Source organism: Adiantum capillus-veneris, chromosome 15, assembly GCF_014529385.1.
Source record: "Adiantum capillus-veneris isolate H3 chromosome 15, ASM1452938v2, whole genome shotgun sequence".
Taxonomy (NCBI): domain Eukaryota; kingdom Viridiplantae; phylum Streptophyta; class Polypodiopsida; order Polypodiales; family Pteridaceae; genus Adiantum; species Adiantum capillus-veneris.
The window spans coordinates 26,586,808-26,603,997 of NC_140945.1; the positions used below are offsets into that span (position 1 = coordinate 26,586,808).

The 17,190-nt window shown below is 47.5% G+C and overlaps 1 protein-coding gene across 1 annotated transcript in view; it reads left to right on the plus strand.

Moving 5' to 3' along the window:
- LOC147440417 (uncharacterized) overlaps nucleotides 1–16,935 on the plus strand; it is a 39,499-nt gene extending 22,564 nt beyond the window's left edge. Inside the window, exons 8-12 of the mRNA XM_086530154.1 lie at nucleotides 15,825–15,877; nucleotides 15,978–16,081; nucleotides 16,158–16,203; nucleotides 16,267–16,280; nucleotides 16,401–16,935. Coding sequence (XP_086386280.1) covers nucleotides 15,825–15,877; nucleotides 15,978–16,081; nucleotides 16,158–16,203; nucleotides 16,267–16,280; nucleotides 16,401–16,660 — 477 coding nt within the window. The 3' untranslated portion in view covers nucleotides 16,661–16,935. The remainder of the gene's footprint in view (nucleotides 1–15,824; nucleotides 15,878–15,977; nucleotides 16,082–16,157; nucleotides 16,204–16,266; nucleotides 16,281–16,400) is intronic.
- Nucleotides 16,936–17,190: the final 255 nt, after the last annotated feature.

Consider the following 17,190-nt stretch of genomic DNA (forward strand, 5'->3'; position numbering starts at 1 on the left):
TGATCGAATCGTATTGTGGGGGTTCTTTGGACCTCGACTCGAAAGCCAAGATTGGTTCTTCGTGATTGATCGAATCTACAACGAGGTTAGCTTCGCTAGAAAAAGCATCCACTAACACATCATCCTTGTGAACAATCACATCATCTTCATGCAACTCATCATGCTTGTGAGAAATTACATCTTGATCATGCAAATCATCATGCTTGTGAGAAATCACATCTTAATCATGCAAATCATCATGCTTGTCAGTGTCATCCAAATCATCATGCAAATCATTGTCATTCAAATCATCATGCTTGTCATTGTCATCCAAATCATCATGCTTATCATTATCATTCAAATCATCATGCTTCACATAATCATGCAAATCCTGTGTATCATGCTTTGGAGAAGTAGAGACTGAGAGAGTCTCCGTCTCGTGAATCTCTTGCATCTGTGCCGGCACTTGAGAAAAGAGTGGCAAGAACTCCTGTATGTGTCGGTCTCTCTGTTCTTGTCTTGCCTTTCTTTCTGCTTCTCTTTCTGCGTGCCTGCGATCCATTTCTGCTATTCTTTCTGCATTTCTTGCTTCGCGTTCTAAATTCTGTTCCAGAGACATTAGCTCCAACTCCTCCATTAGAGTTAGTGCAATCCTTGACGTAGATGGGAAAGGGGGAGGGTCGGAAAAACCTCCTGGTGGGGAAAATTCTTCTTCGCCTCTCTCATGCTCATCACCTCTAAGGGAAGTATCCATTCCGCTTCGAGTGATGACCATTTTGAAGTCGTTGGTTCTTGTGGGTTCTTGTAGTCTTGGGTTCTTAAGTTCACGAGGAACTTTGGTTTCGTGGGGGTCTTGGGTTCTTGGGTTCTTGAGGTTTTCTTTCGCTTGCAATCTGTGTTTGAGAAGGATCTTCTCTTCACCCGAGTTCTACTCCTTTCCGCGGGCGCACCCCTTGGCGGCCTTGCGCTCACACCAAGGTTTCTTTTTCCCACCTCACGTCGATTGGCCGGCCGCTAAGTGCACGGTGTGCTCTCAATGAGTGAAAAGAGGCACAAGGGGAGGCTGGACAAGCCCTTCTTTCTTGGGATTCCTGTCACTCTTCAAAAACACGATTAGGAATCGACACGCCCAAGCGAACTTGGGTTCGTGCGACCGCAACAAACAAAAAAAAATTCTTGTGATTCTTGTGGTTCTTTCCTTGAGTGATACAGAACACTGCCAAAGCTTTGATATCAATGTTAGGTACAGCGGAATGAATGTTTGAACTTTGCTCAAGATGAGTGATCCATAATGTGCTCAAGGTTCTTTTTTGTTCTTATGGAAGGGAGAGCCTTCCGTTCTTTTAGTGAGAGAGTGCAATGGACACAAACAAAGTGAATGGACACTATGCGTGCAAGTGTATGAGACTGAGAGATAGAGAGAGAAGAGAGATACGTCACCAAAGATGTAAAACCCTCATCCGAAGGCCCCACTCTTTTCGGCGAGAGTGGTCTACTTATGATTGCACAAACTGTATGCATGAGGCTGATGCAAGTCTAGGCTATGTCGGTGATGACGACGGGGATGACGACAACGACATAAGGGCTGAAATCTGCAATCTTTGATTTGCTGTCCAAAAACGCTATGGGCTGAAATCTGCGGCTAGTCCAAAAACGCTGATTTTGGGGGTTGTTTCTGTAGGTCTTTGTCGCTGAAAATTTGCAGGTCTTAGGCTGAAAACTGAGGTTTCTTAAGGGCTGAAACTGATGGTCTTTCCGGGCTGAATCTGCTACTTCTTATGGCTGAACTTGAAGGTCTTCTACTGTTGCAAATCGCCGGGGCTGAACTTGCAAAGGCTGGAATTTGCAAGCGCTAGGAATGTCAAAAACGCTAGGTATGGGATCTGTCAAAAACGCTAGCTGATGTGTCTCTGCAAAAACGCTAGCCATGTCTGCTTCTTCTGGCGATTGATGCTGATGCAAAACGCTAGGCTTGGCTGGTCTTTGCTCTGGCGACGATCTCCTTGATGAGAAAACGCTAGGGCTGGAGGAAATCCACCAAGGGGTCTTGCTGAGAAGTTGCCTGCTGAGCTTGGCTCTTGTTGCCTCTTTTGCCATTTAGTGCTAGTCTAGGTTTGCTTATATACAAACTTACTCAATTTGCCCTACCTACTTTCCAACAAAAGTCACTTAAATTAATAAGTGAAAAATGTCAAAAATAGGTAAAATAGGCTAAATGCACTGGAAAATTCCCCTAACTGATTCTGATGGATTCTGATGGGAATACTGATGATCATGTTGTGTGCAACCAGAGGATATGCATCTACACCAAGTGACTGGGCATGCACGGTCTACGAATAGACTCACAAAAGTGCCAGATCACTTCTAATCTAGACTGACTGGACTGACTGAACCCTTGTCGTGCTGTAGCTTGTCCACGGACACATAGGGTTGGATGTGTCATGTGACACTTCTTGTTTGATCATCCGACTTCTGTGGATGAGGTTTAGAGGTGGAGCATGTGGTGCTAGATTCTTAGCCGACAATGACAACCGTTCGAGGAGGCTTTGTTGGAGTGTGGACTACACCTATCTCCATGTTCTCTCTTCTCCGGTGGTAGTGTGGCCCTACAGATTTGGCTTCTTTTGCCTCTTGTGAGCTTGTCAGCACCATTTGTGCGATAGGTTTGCTATCTCTTATGGGCGGCTTTCTTGTTGTTCGACAACAGATTTGTTGAGATTTTTTCGATGACAGGTTTGCATGTGGTGTCGGCAATTGGTGGGGACATCTCGTTCCTACTCCCGCAGTTAGCAACATTTAGATGCTTAGAGCTCCAACCTTGGAGGCAGTTCATCGGGTGCAGATCTGGCCATAGTTGGCAGGCATAGGAGGTTCTTTCCCTAGCCGTTTTTGTCCAGCTTTCTAACATGTTACAAATCAGACCCAACGTTCTTCGTGGGCATGTTGCAGTTTCCCCGGGCGGTTCCTTAACTCTTACCTTGAGTATTGGTGTTATGTTGTGTATTGGATATTGACTGCAAAGTTGAGTGGTGGGTATATTCCCTTTAGCACAAGTGCAAAGGATTAGTTTGGTGAAGATTTTAAGGAAGCAAGTCACATCAGTGGGAGTTTATGTGCTCTTCTGAGTCTGATAGAGTTTGGCATATTCTATTGGATTTTACTCACAGATTTGAGGAGTGGCGGACATTTGGTTTGATCTCAAGGATTTTGCTTGAGTAGCTAGGTTCTACTGGACCCAGATGGCTTCTTTGGCAAACATGATCTTCAGGTGATGACCTTGTAGTCTTCTTATTTTTAGCAGTCTGAGCTTACCGATGGTGTGATCCTCTTTGAGTCTCAAGTTCCTTGAGATTCAGGTCTTGTTATTCAGTTATAGAGGAAGGAGTTTTACTCCAGGTCGTCTCCGATTTCTTTTTGGTGGTACTTAATTGTCACGTGCACATGGCTCTGTGTACCACATGTGGACATGCTTCATCGACTTCGAGAGCCAATTTTGCACCTATCCCTAGATAGGAGTGTGTAGAATCCTAGAAGGATTAGTACCGGCAATTTTGTGAGTGTGTTCTCAGGACCTGCATGTCTGGATGAGTCCATTAGATTAGGTTTTCTTGTTTTGAAACTCTTCTTGCATAAATGGATTGTACAAAGCGCTTTCACAGATGTTGTTATATTATGGTGGACATTTGTCATGACTTGCATATAATTTTAGGCTAGAGGAGTCCATCAAGCCATTCCCCAGGTCAATCGGATTCCCGGGTGGGCAGATGTGCGATGGTTTCACCGAGAAACTTGGTCTGGATAAGCTTGTCAATAAATCATTTCAAATGATTTATTTTTAATCTTTCTTCCAAATTTTTGAAGAGTTACCGCGGCAACATTTCCCTTTCAAGTCCGTAGAGTCCGCATTTTAGGTATTGCATGTATGTACATTCCATTCACGCAATCAAAAGCAAATACCACATTGGCAACTGTGTGGGGGCCCCTTGAGAGTGTCGGTTGGGAGCCCATCGGGTCTCTCTCTCTCTCTCTCTCTCTCTCCCCCCCCCCCCCCCCCCCACACACACACACACACACACACACACATCTCTACCTCTCTCGTTCTCTCTCTACAAGAAAATAAAAGGAATCGTCATTCGTACTAATTACCACACATTCAAGCAAGGAAAGAAGTAGAGATTTGTGGAAGTGTAAAGTCTAGATTTTGTCACAATTTCAATTCCGCTGCACTTGACATTGGTATCAGAGCTTTGTGACTTTGCACTAATTTGCTAATCTTTGATTTTTTTTTTTTCTCTCGAGTGTTTGAGTGTGTTGTAGCATTTCGCCGAAGGACACTTCTCTCACTCAGGGAACTGCACGACCTGCCATGCGCCTTGAGCGTAGGAAATGCAAACACTGTATACCGGGGGCTAGAGTTGTCGTGCGCCTATGAGAGGGTAGTTGACTTGGTGTGTGCACTCGACCATCTTGACATAAAGGAATCCTCGCATGGATATCTACAATTATAACTTCTTTGACATGACTCATGAGGGATTGCATCATTGAAGACGTGCATTGTCAACATGAAGATATTCATAATTTCATTGTGAGTATCAAAGGATTTGTTAGCGACCTGTGACGACAAATGAAGACGCCGTCCGGATCAACCTATTAGCTTTCCATGTGCTCGGAGAATTCCATCATGTCAGAAGAGGCATTGCATCGTCATTGATTTGTACACGTCTTTGGAAGCGCATCAGGTCCGCACAATCTGCATCTTCTTAGCAATTGGTAGTCATCAATACGAAGCCAAAGGGTTGCAAATCGACGCAACGACGGTGGGAGTTTGTACGCATCGTGAGCCTACATTTGCAACCACATCCATTGTAAAGATGAGGATTCATGTAGAGTTTCCATCATATGGCAATCTAGTCGAAGCCCCGAGAGGAGCCTCTATTTTTGAGGAGTTACTTGGTTGTTTCATGAGACATCATATAGAGGACTTGCCTTGGTTCGTGGGCATTCCAAAGGGCATATCTATCTTGTTGCTCTTGCCAATCTTCCCGCATAGGGGCAACATAGGCTGGCCGGTAACCTTCGTGGGCATCAACGTTCGCATAGCCAGCCATTCGCTTTACGAGTATCCATCCGGTCTGCAGTTTGGTTCACATCATCCAAGTTAGGGCAGCAAAGGCATGCCGCTAAGTTGGCAACCAACAAGGGATCGTTGATCCAGGAGGTAGTCGAGTGTCTACGAGTAGATGTATCATCACTATCCCTATCTTTTGGACATTTCCACATCACCTGAGAAGCCTCTCTCTCAAAAGTAGCCGTGGAGGACATCATCATAAGGCCATTCATTCGAGATCATCTTATGTCATGCATGGAGTTTGGTACCCGTCCCTCACCTTAAGCAAGAGGAGATGCCATGTACACGTGGCTCTGTGTGCCACGTGGACATGCCTCATCGATTTCTAGAACCGCTTTTGCACCTATTCCTAGATAGGAGTGTCGAAAAATCCTATGAGGATTAGTATTGGCAATTTTGTGAGCCAGTTTGCTTGACTTGCATGTCCAGACGAGTCCATTAATCTGGTTTTCCAGTTTTGGAACCCTCTTGTATGATTGGATTGTACGAGTGTTTTGACAGATGTTGCTACACTATGGTGGGCATCTGGCATGACGTTCATGTAGTTTAAGGCTAGAGGAATCCAACGAGCCATTCCTTGGGCAATCGAATTCTTGAATGGGCAAATGTGCGACTGTTTTACTTGTGAGAGTGCGTGCGTGTGTGTGTGTGTGTGTGTGTGTGTGTGTGAGAGAGAGAGAGAGAGAGAGAGAGAGAGAGAGAGAGAGAGAGAGAGAGAGAGAGAGAGAGAGAGAGAGAGAGAGAGAGAGAGAGAGAGAGAGAGAGAGAGAGAGAGAAAATAGACACAAAACACTGGAGTGGGGAAGAGGGGGGTGATCAGTCCCCCATGACTACCAAAACAAGAGGACCGTACAATGATCAAGTGATATATAATGGGTACCCCCCTGGCCCCATATAGATGAGATGAGTGCCCAGGGGAGTCCATACTGGGCGGGCGGCCGCCTCAAACTTGGGCAACCTGACAAAAGTGAAACCTATGCATGGGTGGCCAGCCTGGAGACATACTAGCCGTACAAGTATGCCGTAGACATATGTGAAGCAGCAGAGTGGTGTAAATCTAACACCTCTCTCAGCATCGGATGCTGAACAAACCGCATGAAGCTGAAGATGTGAGGCAAATGATGAAGATGTCTGCTGTATTGTCCATTGAAGGATACTCCATGAGTGTAGCAGCAATCTGGGGTGTCCCAACCTCCGAGAGATCTCCACGGTAAAGTGTTGTCACAAGCAGTGTAGCAAACTATTGTACTCGGCCGATACAGGGTAAAGGTACTGCGTGAAGGTCCCAAACTGAGTGTGAAAACTACTCCTTGTCGTGAAAGAAGTGCCAATAGACCTGCAAGTGTCCTGCCCAATAGGATCTGTGGTGTCTGTAGTCAAACTAGTCTGCAGAAAATAGGGAAGCCCAAGAACCGTCGTGAGAATGACTGGAAGTCTGTCAATGCTCGAACCTGCAGCCCAGTGTGGCCAGGTGGCTAAACTGTGTAAAACTCCAAAAGGGCCAGATGTAGAAATCTGCGTTGTAAACGTCCTTCGAAACAAGGAAAGCCAGACTAAACAATCTGCACTGTAGAAGCTGCCGTAAGCTGCAGCAGTCACCAGAGACCGATGGACCACCACCGGATGGTGTTCTGTCAAGAGGTAGGGTAATCCAAGATGAGGGAAAAGCCAAACTCAACAGTGTGCGCTGTGAAGGGCCTTTGAGAAGAGGTGTGGTTAGATCAAGCTGTCTGCACCGTAATCATCCTGCAGAAGTAGGGAAGCCAGATTAAACAGTCTGCACTGTGAAGATCCTCTGAGAAGAGGAAAGGCTAGACCAATCAGTCTGCGCCGTCTTGCCTGTATCTCCTATCTCCAATCCTCCAATATCAACCTGTCACAAGACGGGCACAACGTGCCAATAGAAAAGAGCAGACTGAACAGACTTTTAACACTTCAATAACAGCTGAATTGAAAGAGAGAGACGACACGCGACACGGAGTGGCGGAATTCCACCCCAAAGAGTATTGGCCCCAAAACTTGGCGCCCCTTTCGGTATTTCTTTACATTGCATCAACACAGTACAAGCCGGTACTCTAGACTCTACACCTTCTCCATGAAGCATGCCAGAGAATGAGCCCTTAGCACATATTTAAAGGCCCTTGGCCTAAAAAGCAATTACAGTGAAAAGCCTTCAAACTCAAAAGAATTTGGTCCAAAAGCAAAGCCAAAAGCTGCCAGCGTAAATCACGGAAATCTGTACAATTGCCACGTCATCAGCCAACACAAAATGTGGAAATCCGTACAGCCTGCCACGTCATCATGTCGGTGCAATTTTCAAAAAATCTGCCACGTCATCAGGAGCTACGCAATTTTTAGTGTGTGTATGGATCCTGCTTTATTTTAATCCTTTATGTCACTTGGGGCCCCATCGGACGGGGTTCCCATAAGTTGGTAGGACTTCTTCTTTTACTTGTTCTTCTTAGGGTTTAGGTCCCTCGGCCGGCATCTGCAAGTTGGCTCCCTTCTTCAGGGCTTTGATACGCCAGTAGTTTGTGACACAACCAAAACAGAATCCGCGCCAACAACGCCACCAAACCGCAACTCGGCGTGGCTCTCTATGTGAATGAGCTGGGAGTTGCCTACTACCGAGGTCGGGGGATAAGTCTACTGTAAGGTTACCGAGGACGAGTGTAAGCAACTCTGAAGGTAGAAATCCAAACGATCAGGAGTGTAGAAGAGTAACTGCACTGCCAAGCACCGGGTGACTCCGAATGTAGTTGCGGGATGCTTAATCTCCCGATCCTATCAGAGGGGTCCTCGAACATGTTGAAGGCACCCCCTATGCACCACTACTCTGCTTGCGGAAGAGACCCAACAATCTGTGACCAAAACTCTGCTCGTGCACTCGCCACATTGGGCGCTTAGATGTTTAGCAAGCCCACAAGGCAACCCTGAACCTGCATAGTGATCCACTGAGCCCTGCCTGACACAATAATCCCTCTGCCCACAATGGCCTGCTGCAAAGAATCCGCAATAGTCATACATACCCCACCCTGGATGCCTCCAGGTCCAAAAGTAGCTGACCAAAAAGTATCATATCGTCCACACAAAAGCTCACCACAACGTCTAATGTGGCTCACACAGATGATGCTGCTGTAGCATAAGGAGGTCAATCTCTCCTCCCACAAGGCATCGTTGAAGCTCCTGATGCAAACGGCCCCTCTGACGCTGAAACTGGGACCCACCTAATCCGTGCACGTTCCATGAGACGATCCTCATGGGGAGCGAGAGAGAACAGATGCTGCCGCAACAACTAAACGTGCTATCTTCGAGGCTGGCTTGGATGGGGAGTAATCCGTATCCGAGCGTCCTCTAGATAGGCGTGACTACAAAGAGTGCCTGGCCTAAGCCCAAGTAGACCGAGCCGTGCGTAAAGCAACCTCCTCTGTCCAGGAGTCCTCATGAATGTGTACATAGCATGGCGGGCACTGCGTATCAGCAAAGAAGTGAACCACAATGTGTCTACATCCTGCTGCATCTGGAGGGGTCATAGCAAACTTGGCCAATGGCCAGAGAGTTTGAAGCATGTCTGTAACTCCTAGGTCTCCCGTGTGGTGAGAGAACTCTAGAGTCTGTGTCTGTAGCCACTCCAACACTCAGTCGAGAGTCCACTCAGTCTGGTCCCTGCCGCAAAGGGGAAAAGAGAAGCCCATTGCCGAGTCCAAGGCCTCTATCCCCCTAGCTGCAAGGAACAGAACATGAACTCTGAAGCAGGCTGTCTCAATGTCTGATGAGGAGTCGCCAAGAAAGTGTGTAAAGTCGTAGGCAAAGAAGTCCCATCGGCGCCAAAGGTTGAAGCTCGTCAGATCACGAGGGACTGCTGCAAAGGGAGACATCTGTACCAGAAGAGGGGGTCGCAAGAAAGGCTGTCCCTCTCTCGCCAAGCGACTTGTGGCAAAGGTGTTGCCAAGAGATCTCCTAGCAGTCGGGGATGGCCCTGCCCCCTGAACCGGCTGTGGGACTGGAGTGAGAGGGGGGGGCGTAGGAGCAAGGGGAGGTGGGGGAGAAGAGAGGCGAGGGGGATCGTCAAAGGTAGAGTGGCGAGGAGGAGAGGCGTGGGAGTAGAAGGCGCGGGGGGGGGGGGGGGGGTTGGGGGTTTGAGGATGAGGGGGGGAACTCGGGGGGAGGGGGGGCTCTCGAGGGTGAAGCTGAGGTGGAGGCTGGAGCAGGGATCTCATCTTGCTCAAGAGGACCGAATCGGTTCCCCGTGGGAACCCACTATTGCTGGGCAGGCACCTGAGGACCACTTTGAGTTCCAAGCTGTCGCTATGGCCTCTACCGTCATCGTCCACGAACCTGCTGCCATCCCTCCTCCGTTGGAGCCCCACACTCGGAGGGTGGCTCTGCTTGTGTGCTCTGTGTCTTTGCCAGTGGCTGTTGGCCAGCCCTTGAAGTTTTGGGGCAGGGCCTGAGGTGTAGGTCGGGGCCTCCTCCGTGGACAGGCCTTCGCAAGATGGCCCATCTGTCGACAAATGAAGCACTGATTCGGGAGGCCGGAATGCTCCACGCTCTGTCTAAACCAACCCCCACTCACCCGAGGAAGTAAGATAACCTTCGGAAGAGTGTGAGTGTCTCTAACCAGAACGCGAACTGAGGGAATGCCGGCCGCCTTGGCAGCTACTGAGGCTGCCGTGCAAGGTGTCTCCAGGACAATCCCAATCGCTGAGCCTATCCTGGACAAAAGCGGTAAGTACTCCCTCCTCAAACCAGGAAAGCAGACGGAGATGGGGAGGTCTGCCTCCTCTACCAGAACATCCGAAGCTGGATCAAAGCCATGCCTCCACTGTCGAAAGTGGGCTCAAATTGCTCGAATGGTCAAAGGGCTCATCGCGATGACCTTGGACGCCATCTCGGAGAGGTCTCAAACTCTATCTGGTAGTAGCCGCGTTCAAGGAACTGAACGTCCAAGATCTTGCCCACCTCTGCAAGAAGGCAGGCCTGGAGGAGATCACGCAACTCTCCTCTGCTAGGTCTCGTGCCGAGAATCTTGCAGATGACGGAGGTCGCCTGCAGGCACTCCACCTTTGCGGCTAGGCTGGCTTGCTCTGTCGGTGAAAGAGCAAGTCAAATGGTGGGCTCAGTGGGGTCGGGCGAGGGGACTTCACTGGAGTTCCTCTGTGGCGGAGCTTGAGCCTCCATCTGTGTCTGCTACTGTGGAAGAGAGGTGGAGAAGCGTCGACGAGGAGGGAAACTCCCGCTGGACTAAGCACGCTGAAGGTGCTGGCGAGGCCTGTCAAGCAAAAGAGGCTAGGTGGCGGGCGGACAGGGAAGCGGCAGGGGATGGCCGGGCAGCGGGCAGGAAGCGGGCAGAATGTGTAGTGGGCAGCGGGAGGGGGTGAAGCGGGCAGAGGAAATGCAATGGGGCGGGAGTGTAGCGGGCGGGCGGGCAGGGGTGCAGTGGGCAGCGGGAGGGAGTGCAGGGGGCAGGGTGGGGAGGTGGGTAGGCGGGAGGGACAGTGGGCAAGGAGGGTTGCGCGCAGGGGGGAGAGCAGCGCGAGGGCAGGGGGAGGGAGGCCGGGGGGGGCAGCGATGGCGAGGAAGAGGGGGGGGGGGGGGGGGGGGGGGGGGGTGCGGGAAGCAGCAACAAGCGCGCATTATCTCTTTATGCATCTCATGTAAATGCATTTCATAGGCCAATGGTCTTTAAATATGTGCAGAGGGCTCATACTTTGTCACTTTTCCAAGTGAAGGTGCAGAGTGCGAGTACCGGCATTGTACTAAGTTCAAGCAACATAAAGAAATACCGAAAGGGGCGCCAAGGTTTGGGGCCAGTGCTCTCTTGGGGTGGAACTCCCCCACTCATCTCGTGTATCGTGCATCTCTTTCAGTTCAGTTGTTATTTGAAGTGCTTAAAGTTGTTCAGTCTGTTCTTTTCTGCTGGCATGTGGTGCCCGTCCCCATGATAGTGGTATGAGAGCTTTAGGGGTGTGCTTTTCTGAAAGCATAACGGTCCTACCAAAGAGGAGATAGAGCAAATTGGCGCTTCGAAATTTCTATAAAGAATATTCGTGTCCTGACCCCGGGCTTATTAGCCACTCTCACCCTTACTCCATCACGGATCGGGTGTGCTCCTATCTTCATCGCTCTGTCTTACAAGGCATAAGCCATAAAGTGTGTGGCACAATTTGAGAAGAATTTCCCCCCTCTTGGATCTATCATCGCAAAAGAGTGTGATGTTAGGAGATATGAGAGAATTTAGAAATAGTCTTGGGGTCATTCGTTGTATATTTGTGGGCATTTTTGGGATCACACCTGTGGTTAGCGGCTTTTGTAAATTTTATCTTGAGGCTGTACCCGATGTTTATTGCAATAGAAGATTTTCTGAGAGAGAGAGAGAGAGAAATGAAATGTTATATTGACGTCTTCGAAAGGCCAGAATGACCTATGAGACCAAACTGATACAAAAGTGGTGAATCTGTTACAATGTCTGGGTACCTTAATACTAAAGTACTAAGTGTGAAAGTGTGAAAATGAATGTGAAAAACTAAATACAAAGTATTAAATAAACTTCTTAGGAGCATTCTCGGTGTCTGGCTAGAATGCTTCTAATCCTTTGTTGTATTCTCCTTTGGTGAAGTGTGCTTCTGCATCTCGGTCGTGGTTGTCTTGATTTCCTAAGCTCAATCGCCTTGTCAATGAGGGTGCCTTTGGTATGAATGTGGGTACTCTTTTGTGCTGGCTGCTGGCCTCTTGCTTCTCCTTCCACTCCTGCTTCTCTCGATCCGAAGAAATCTGTGATCTGCCTCTGAGGCTGTAGTGCCCCTCCGCGAATTTATGTAATGCATCTAGCTGCCTCTGCATTCCATCTGGTGATTCTGCTATCAATACAATATCATCTGCATACAACAACAAAGGGATCCATGACCCTGCAAGTTGGGCACCTCTGTTACCCTCTCTATCAATGTAATCTGATACCTCATCTATGTACATACCAAATAAAGTAGGGGACAGTGGGCATCCCTGCTTTACTCCAACGGTGGACTGAACAATGTCGGAATCCCCTTCTGGAGTACGTACATAACCAGTTACTGGCCCGTATAAGGCCATGATCCCCCAAATAATCTCTTTGGGGACCCCTAACTCTTGCATCCTGTGCATCAATCTGGCCCTTGGTATTGTATCAAAAGCTTTCCGAAAATCCACAAAGCAACAATACATCCTTCTCCCGCTTGCTCTTCCTTCCTCAATAATGGCTCTGAGCGTAAGAATATGATCTAAAGGGAATAACCCCTCCTGAATTCAGCTTGTCCCGTTGCCCTTATGCCCTCATTCTTTGCCCATCTACTCAATTTTTGTTCAAGAATGGATGCGTACATTCGGGTCAATGTGTGACCTACCATAATGGTACGGTAGTTCCCGGGTATCATATGATCCCCTGATTTCAAAATTGGTACGATAGTAGATAATTTCCAAGATTCAGGTAATCCTTCACACATGACCCGATTAAACAGACGAGCAAGGACTTCGGAAAGTAGATCCCTGGCATGGATCAAATGTTCTGCTACTAAACCATCATGATCATATGCTCTTCTTGTCTTCATCTTATCAATGGCTTTTTTCACCATTTCCGTAGTAAAGAAAGTACTAGTAGCAGGGCATGGCTCTAGCGGATCTGGTAATGGAGGCTGTCCAGATACCATATATAATGATGTTACATATTGACCCCAAATCTCAAGAGAAGTAATCGTCGGAGGCGGTGAGTGCTCGTGAAATAAGCGCCAGGCCTCATGTGAGTCCTGACTCAAGAAGAGCTGATATAAATCCTTCTCCAGTTTGGCTAAGAATGCCCTTTTCTTGCGACGTACTATACGCCGAAGAGCAATCCGAGACTGCTTATATGTGATGATCCCAAGTGTAAGCTCTTTCTGGACCTGGGTTCTCGTCTCTCTGCATTCCTTGTCATACCAACTGTTTTGAGGCATGTTCCCAGATCCTCTCTTCTGATCAGGTTGAGTATGTGGGTATGCCTCTTGTGCTGCTCCATGTAGTATCTCTGTTAACTGAGAAGTAATCTCCTCTACAGTATATACTGGCTCGGCTGCCCACATCCTATTATAGATCTTTTCCACATAGACTGAATCAGTCTCTGGCGTGTAAGTATATCTTGTGTGTGTCTTCTTCCTTTGTGCTTGAGAGGCATTGTATAAGAAGGAGATTGATAGGGTCAAGAGAGCATGATCCACTGAAATCCCAACCGGTCTGGGTCCCACCTTAAAGTCCTCGATACTAGAAATAAAGCTTGGTGAAGTCATGACATAATCCACTGTACTGGCCCCATGCCTGTGCGGGAAGCATGTGAATCCCCCAGATAAAGGGAAATTCTCTAGACCATTAAGTATGGCCAAACCATGTATAGTTGCCATCTCCATGAGATGTCTCCCATATTCAGTGTGTTCTTTATCCTGTGAGTTTCTAGTAAGCCCCCTCTGTGATAAATCCACTTCTCTGAGCATTTCCTCAGAAGTATCATAGAATACTGCTTGAGAGTTGGCCGTTCTGGCATTAAAGTCTCCTAAGAGAACGATGTCTCCATCTCTAGAGAACTCCCATATGTCATTATTCAATATGGAGAAAGGGGACTGTCCTTTAGGTGAGGAGTAGACTGATGTACTTGGAGGGAAGTAGCATATAGCGATATATAGAAATCTACCTGTCTCGGCTCTCATTCTCACCCACATATACCTTGCTTGCTCATCTTTCCTGATAATCTGTAGTAGTGGTTTCAGCTCCTCTTTAAATAAGACTGCTACTCCTCCTGAACCCCGGCTACCCTGTAGAGATCTCTTGTTTGGTCGACCAGTTGTTTCCCATAAATAACCCTTCACATGTGGCATAAGCTGTCCCGGTATCTGGTGTGTCTCTGAGTAGAAAACTCCCTAAAGCTGTCTTCAAAGGCACCTACATCTAGCCTATATGATCCATTACAATTCCACGCCGCTATCCGGAGCGTTGCCCCATAGGTCTCACATCGTCATGATGAGCGCTTTTCCAGAACCACTACTTTCCCTCCTCTATAAAAGGCGATTTTCCCCTTTTCTCTTGCTGCCCTGATCTCTGGCATCAACTCTTGCATGTGTGCCAATGTAAGGTCATCTCCCATGAAAATACCGGTTTTCTTAAGAGTTGGCCTCTTCTTTAGAAATTCTTTCCTTATTTCTATATTCAGGAAGCGGAGAATAAGTGCCCTATCCTTTACGTTTCCCTTCTCATCGATTCCTTTCTTGCCCACTCTCCATGCACTTGTGTGAGTAGGCTCTGTGATGTCCATGCGTTGTAGCAGTTCCTTCACTTCTTCATCTACATTCTCTTTGTCTTTGACTCCTGTGACCTGCACATGCAGAGCCCGATTCTTCCTTTTTTGCTCTTCCTCAATGGTCATATTAATAATGGTGGAGTTAGGTGTGGTGTCGGGCATCTGGGCCTTCCCTTTCTTCGCATCCTCAATCCATTTCTCTGCTTCATCAACCTTTTCTTGTGTCTTAAAAAGACGTTCCACCCATGAAGATGCCGTTTTTTATTTTTGTTCATCTCCTTCCCGTAGAGCTTTCATCTGATCCTTCATGTCCTCGAGCTCCTTCAGCACCGAAGGTTGGTCGTCTCCCTTCTCCTTAGTTGCAGATTTGCAAGCCGCAAGTTAACCTTTTAGCTCCTTGATTATTGCATCTTTTTCCTCCATGTGCTTTTCCATATTTGTTCTCCATGCTTCAAAACTTGCTACTGCCTCATCGAGTTTATTTTGCATAACACATTCTGATACATTTACTAATTCCGTTTTCATCGAATGCGTTATGTAAAATAAACTCGTAACGCATTCCCTTCGGTAGGCAGATCCATCGAATGTGTTCTGCTTGATTAGGTTTCGTAATTCCGTTTTCAAGATCTGAATTTCCTCATTCTGTATCCCCCGGATCTCTCTCCTTAGTTCTCTCATCATGTCTCCATACATGGAGTTCCTGTAGCTCTCAGCGCTCGCGTGAATTTCCTTCCTGATGTCATCCCTCATATAGTTTAGCTCTGATTTGAGCATCACGTGGACCTTCTCCATCATTAGCTCATCATGTATCCTGGAGGTTTTCCCAACTCGTAAGGATCCTTGTGATAGTACAGTATCTCTGTTTCTCCGTTTAAATGTAGCTGTTGTTTTTTTTGGGGTGGTGTAGCTATCTACACCTGGCCCTTCCCCTTTGGTAGGCGGATCCATCGAACCCGAGCCACAAATGTGGGGTAGGGTACTAGGGTGAGGGACTGAGAATAGGGCAAAACTTAAAAGTTTAACTTAAAACTTAAAAGTCTTTAAACTTTAACGTAGGAGGTACTACGCGTAGATAAATGCAAGGGGTGCCGGGGCGCGCGTAGGAACCTTCTACGCGTAGAGGAGCTTGCAACCAACCCTAGCCTACACACGGGCTCGCATCCCTTTGCTGCCTTCGCTTCGTCGTCCCCTAGTGCACGCCCACATCGACATCCTCCCTTGCTGCCGCCAACGGCTGTTTGTCATGTCTGAGTTGCCCAGCTCTAGCGCCACCGCTGGCCTCGCTTCTTCTCTTAGTGCGGCAGCAGCTGCAGGAGAATGCGCAGGGGTTGGGTGCGCTGTCACAGCAGGAGAGAGAGAGAGAGAGAGAGAGAGAGAGAGAGAGAGAGAGAGAGAGAGAGAGAGAGAGAGATGTATGTGCAGGCAGGAGTAGATGCCTTAGCTGAAGACCTCTCTGGGAAGCTTTCCATGACCAGGTCATCAAAAGCCCTAGCTTATTGTAAATCTAAATCTGCATACAGGTTGTCCTTTTGGCCTGTGACTTTATGCTAAGCTAACATTCCAAGATGTTTGCAGACAAGGACTTATTCACAGAAACAACATTGTTTATACGGCTTGCTTTACACGAAAGATTCCTTTGGTTATCACCATGGGATCTGGATGCTCCAAACCTGTTGATGGTGAGCTTCAAGTTTTTTGATTTATGTCCATCAAAGTAGTAGTTTGGACTGACAAAATGTCTTGCACTGTTGGCAGCATCTATAGAGGCACATGCTGATGTGTATCGAGCAGCCGCCCTACGGTATGGGACAAAACTGCTAGAAGCTTAAAGCCGGGGAACCTCGAAGTTTTAAGGGTGTAAAAGGAATGTTCTAGGAGGTAACATTTGCAGTTATTATTGTTATTTTATCCTTTTTGGTGGTTTGCGAGCGCGAAGTGATGCAATGGCTCCGCCCATTAAATGCTATACTTGAGCTTACTTGCTTGTTAATTTCACAGGTAAGTGTGGATGGCAACTAATGCACTGGTGGGAAGAAAGCTTTTGGAATGGGTGTACACTTGTGAAAGCACTTCGTTATATGCCAGGCGTTTCCTGTGTCCAATCGGCCATCATGTGCTCTTGGAAGGATGGCAAAAAATTCTGTCCATGCAGAAGCTTGCTTCAAGATTGTTTTTTGCCGCCTGATGCCCTGTTGCTCCTGTCCATTCATTATTTTTTTGTCTTTTTAAAGGTCTCATTGTTGGCTCCTCAAGATTAAGAGGTCTTCGAAGAAGTGACATCTATTAACACATGCCATAGCCTTATTTATTTGATGCCTTTACATTGAAGGATGTCTCATCGATTTTGAAAAATTAACTTCATCATCAAGTGAGGATATTTTGAGGGAGAAGGCTGAATGCAGTCCCCCAGTTCGGCATGCGAGTGTGTCTCTTCTTGGTCTCTCTCTCTGCCCTCTGGAGTTTGAAAAATTAACTTCATCATTAAGTGAGGATATTTTGAGGGAGAAGGCTGAAGGCAGCCCCCAGTTCGGCATGCGAGTGTCTCTCTTCTTTGTTTCTTTCTGCCCTCTGGAGTCATGAGGGAAAGTCAGTCCATGAACTTTTGTGTTGATGGATGCTCCTGAGTGTGTGCATGTGGTGTGTTGTGTTTGGGTTAGTACCTAGTCCTACACCCACTATTGGGCACTGATGACGTTAGTGTGGATGTCGTGGTAATTAGTCAATACTATGTATAATGGAGCTGATGGTTATATTGTCTTGTGGGTGGCTACCATGGGTTTATACCTTT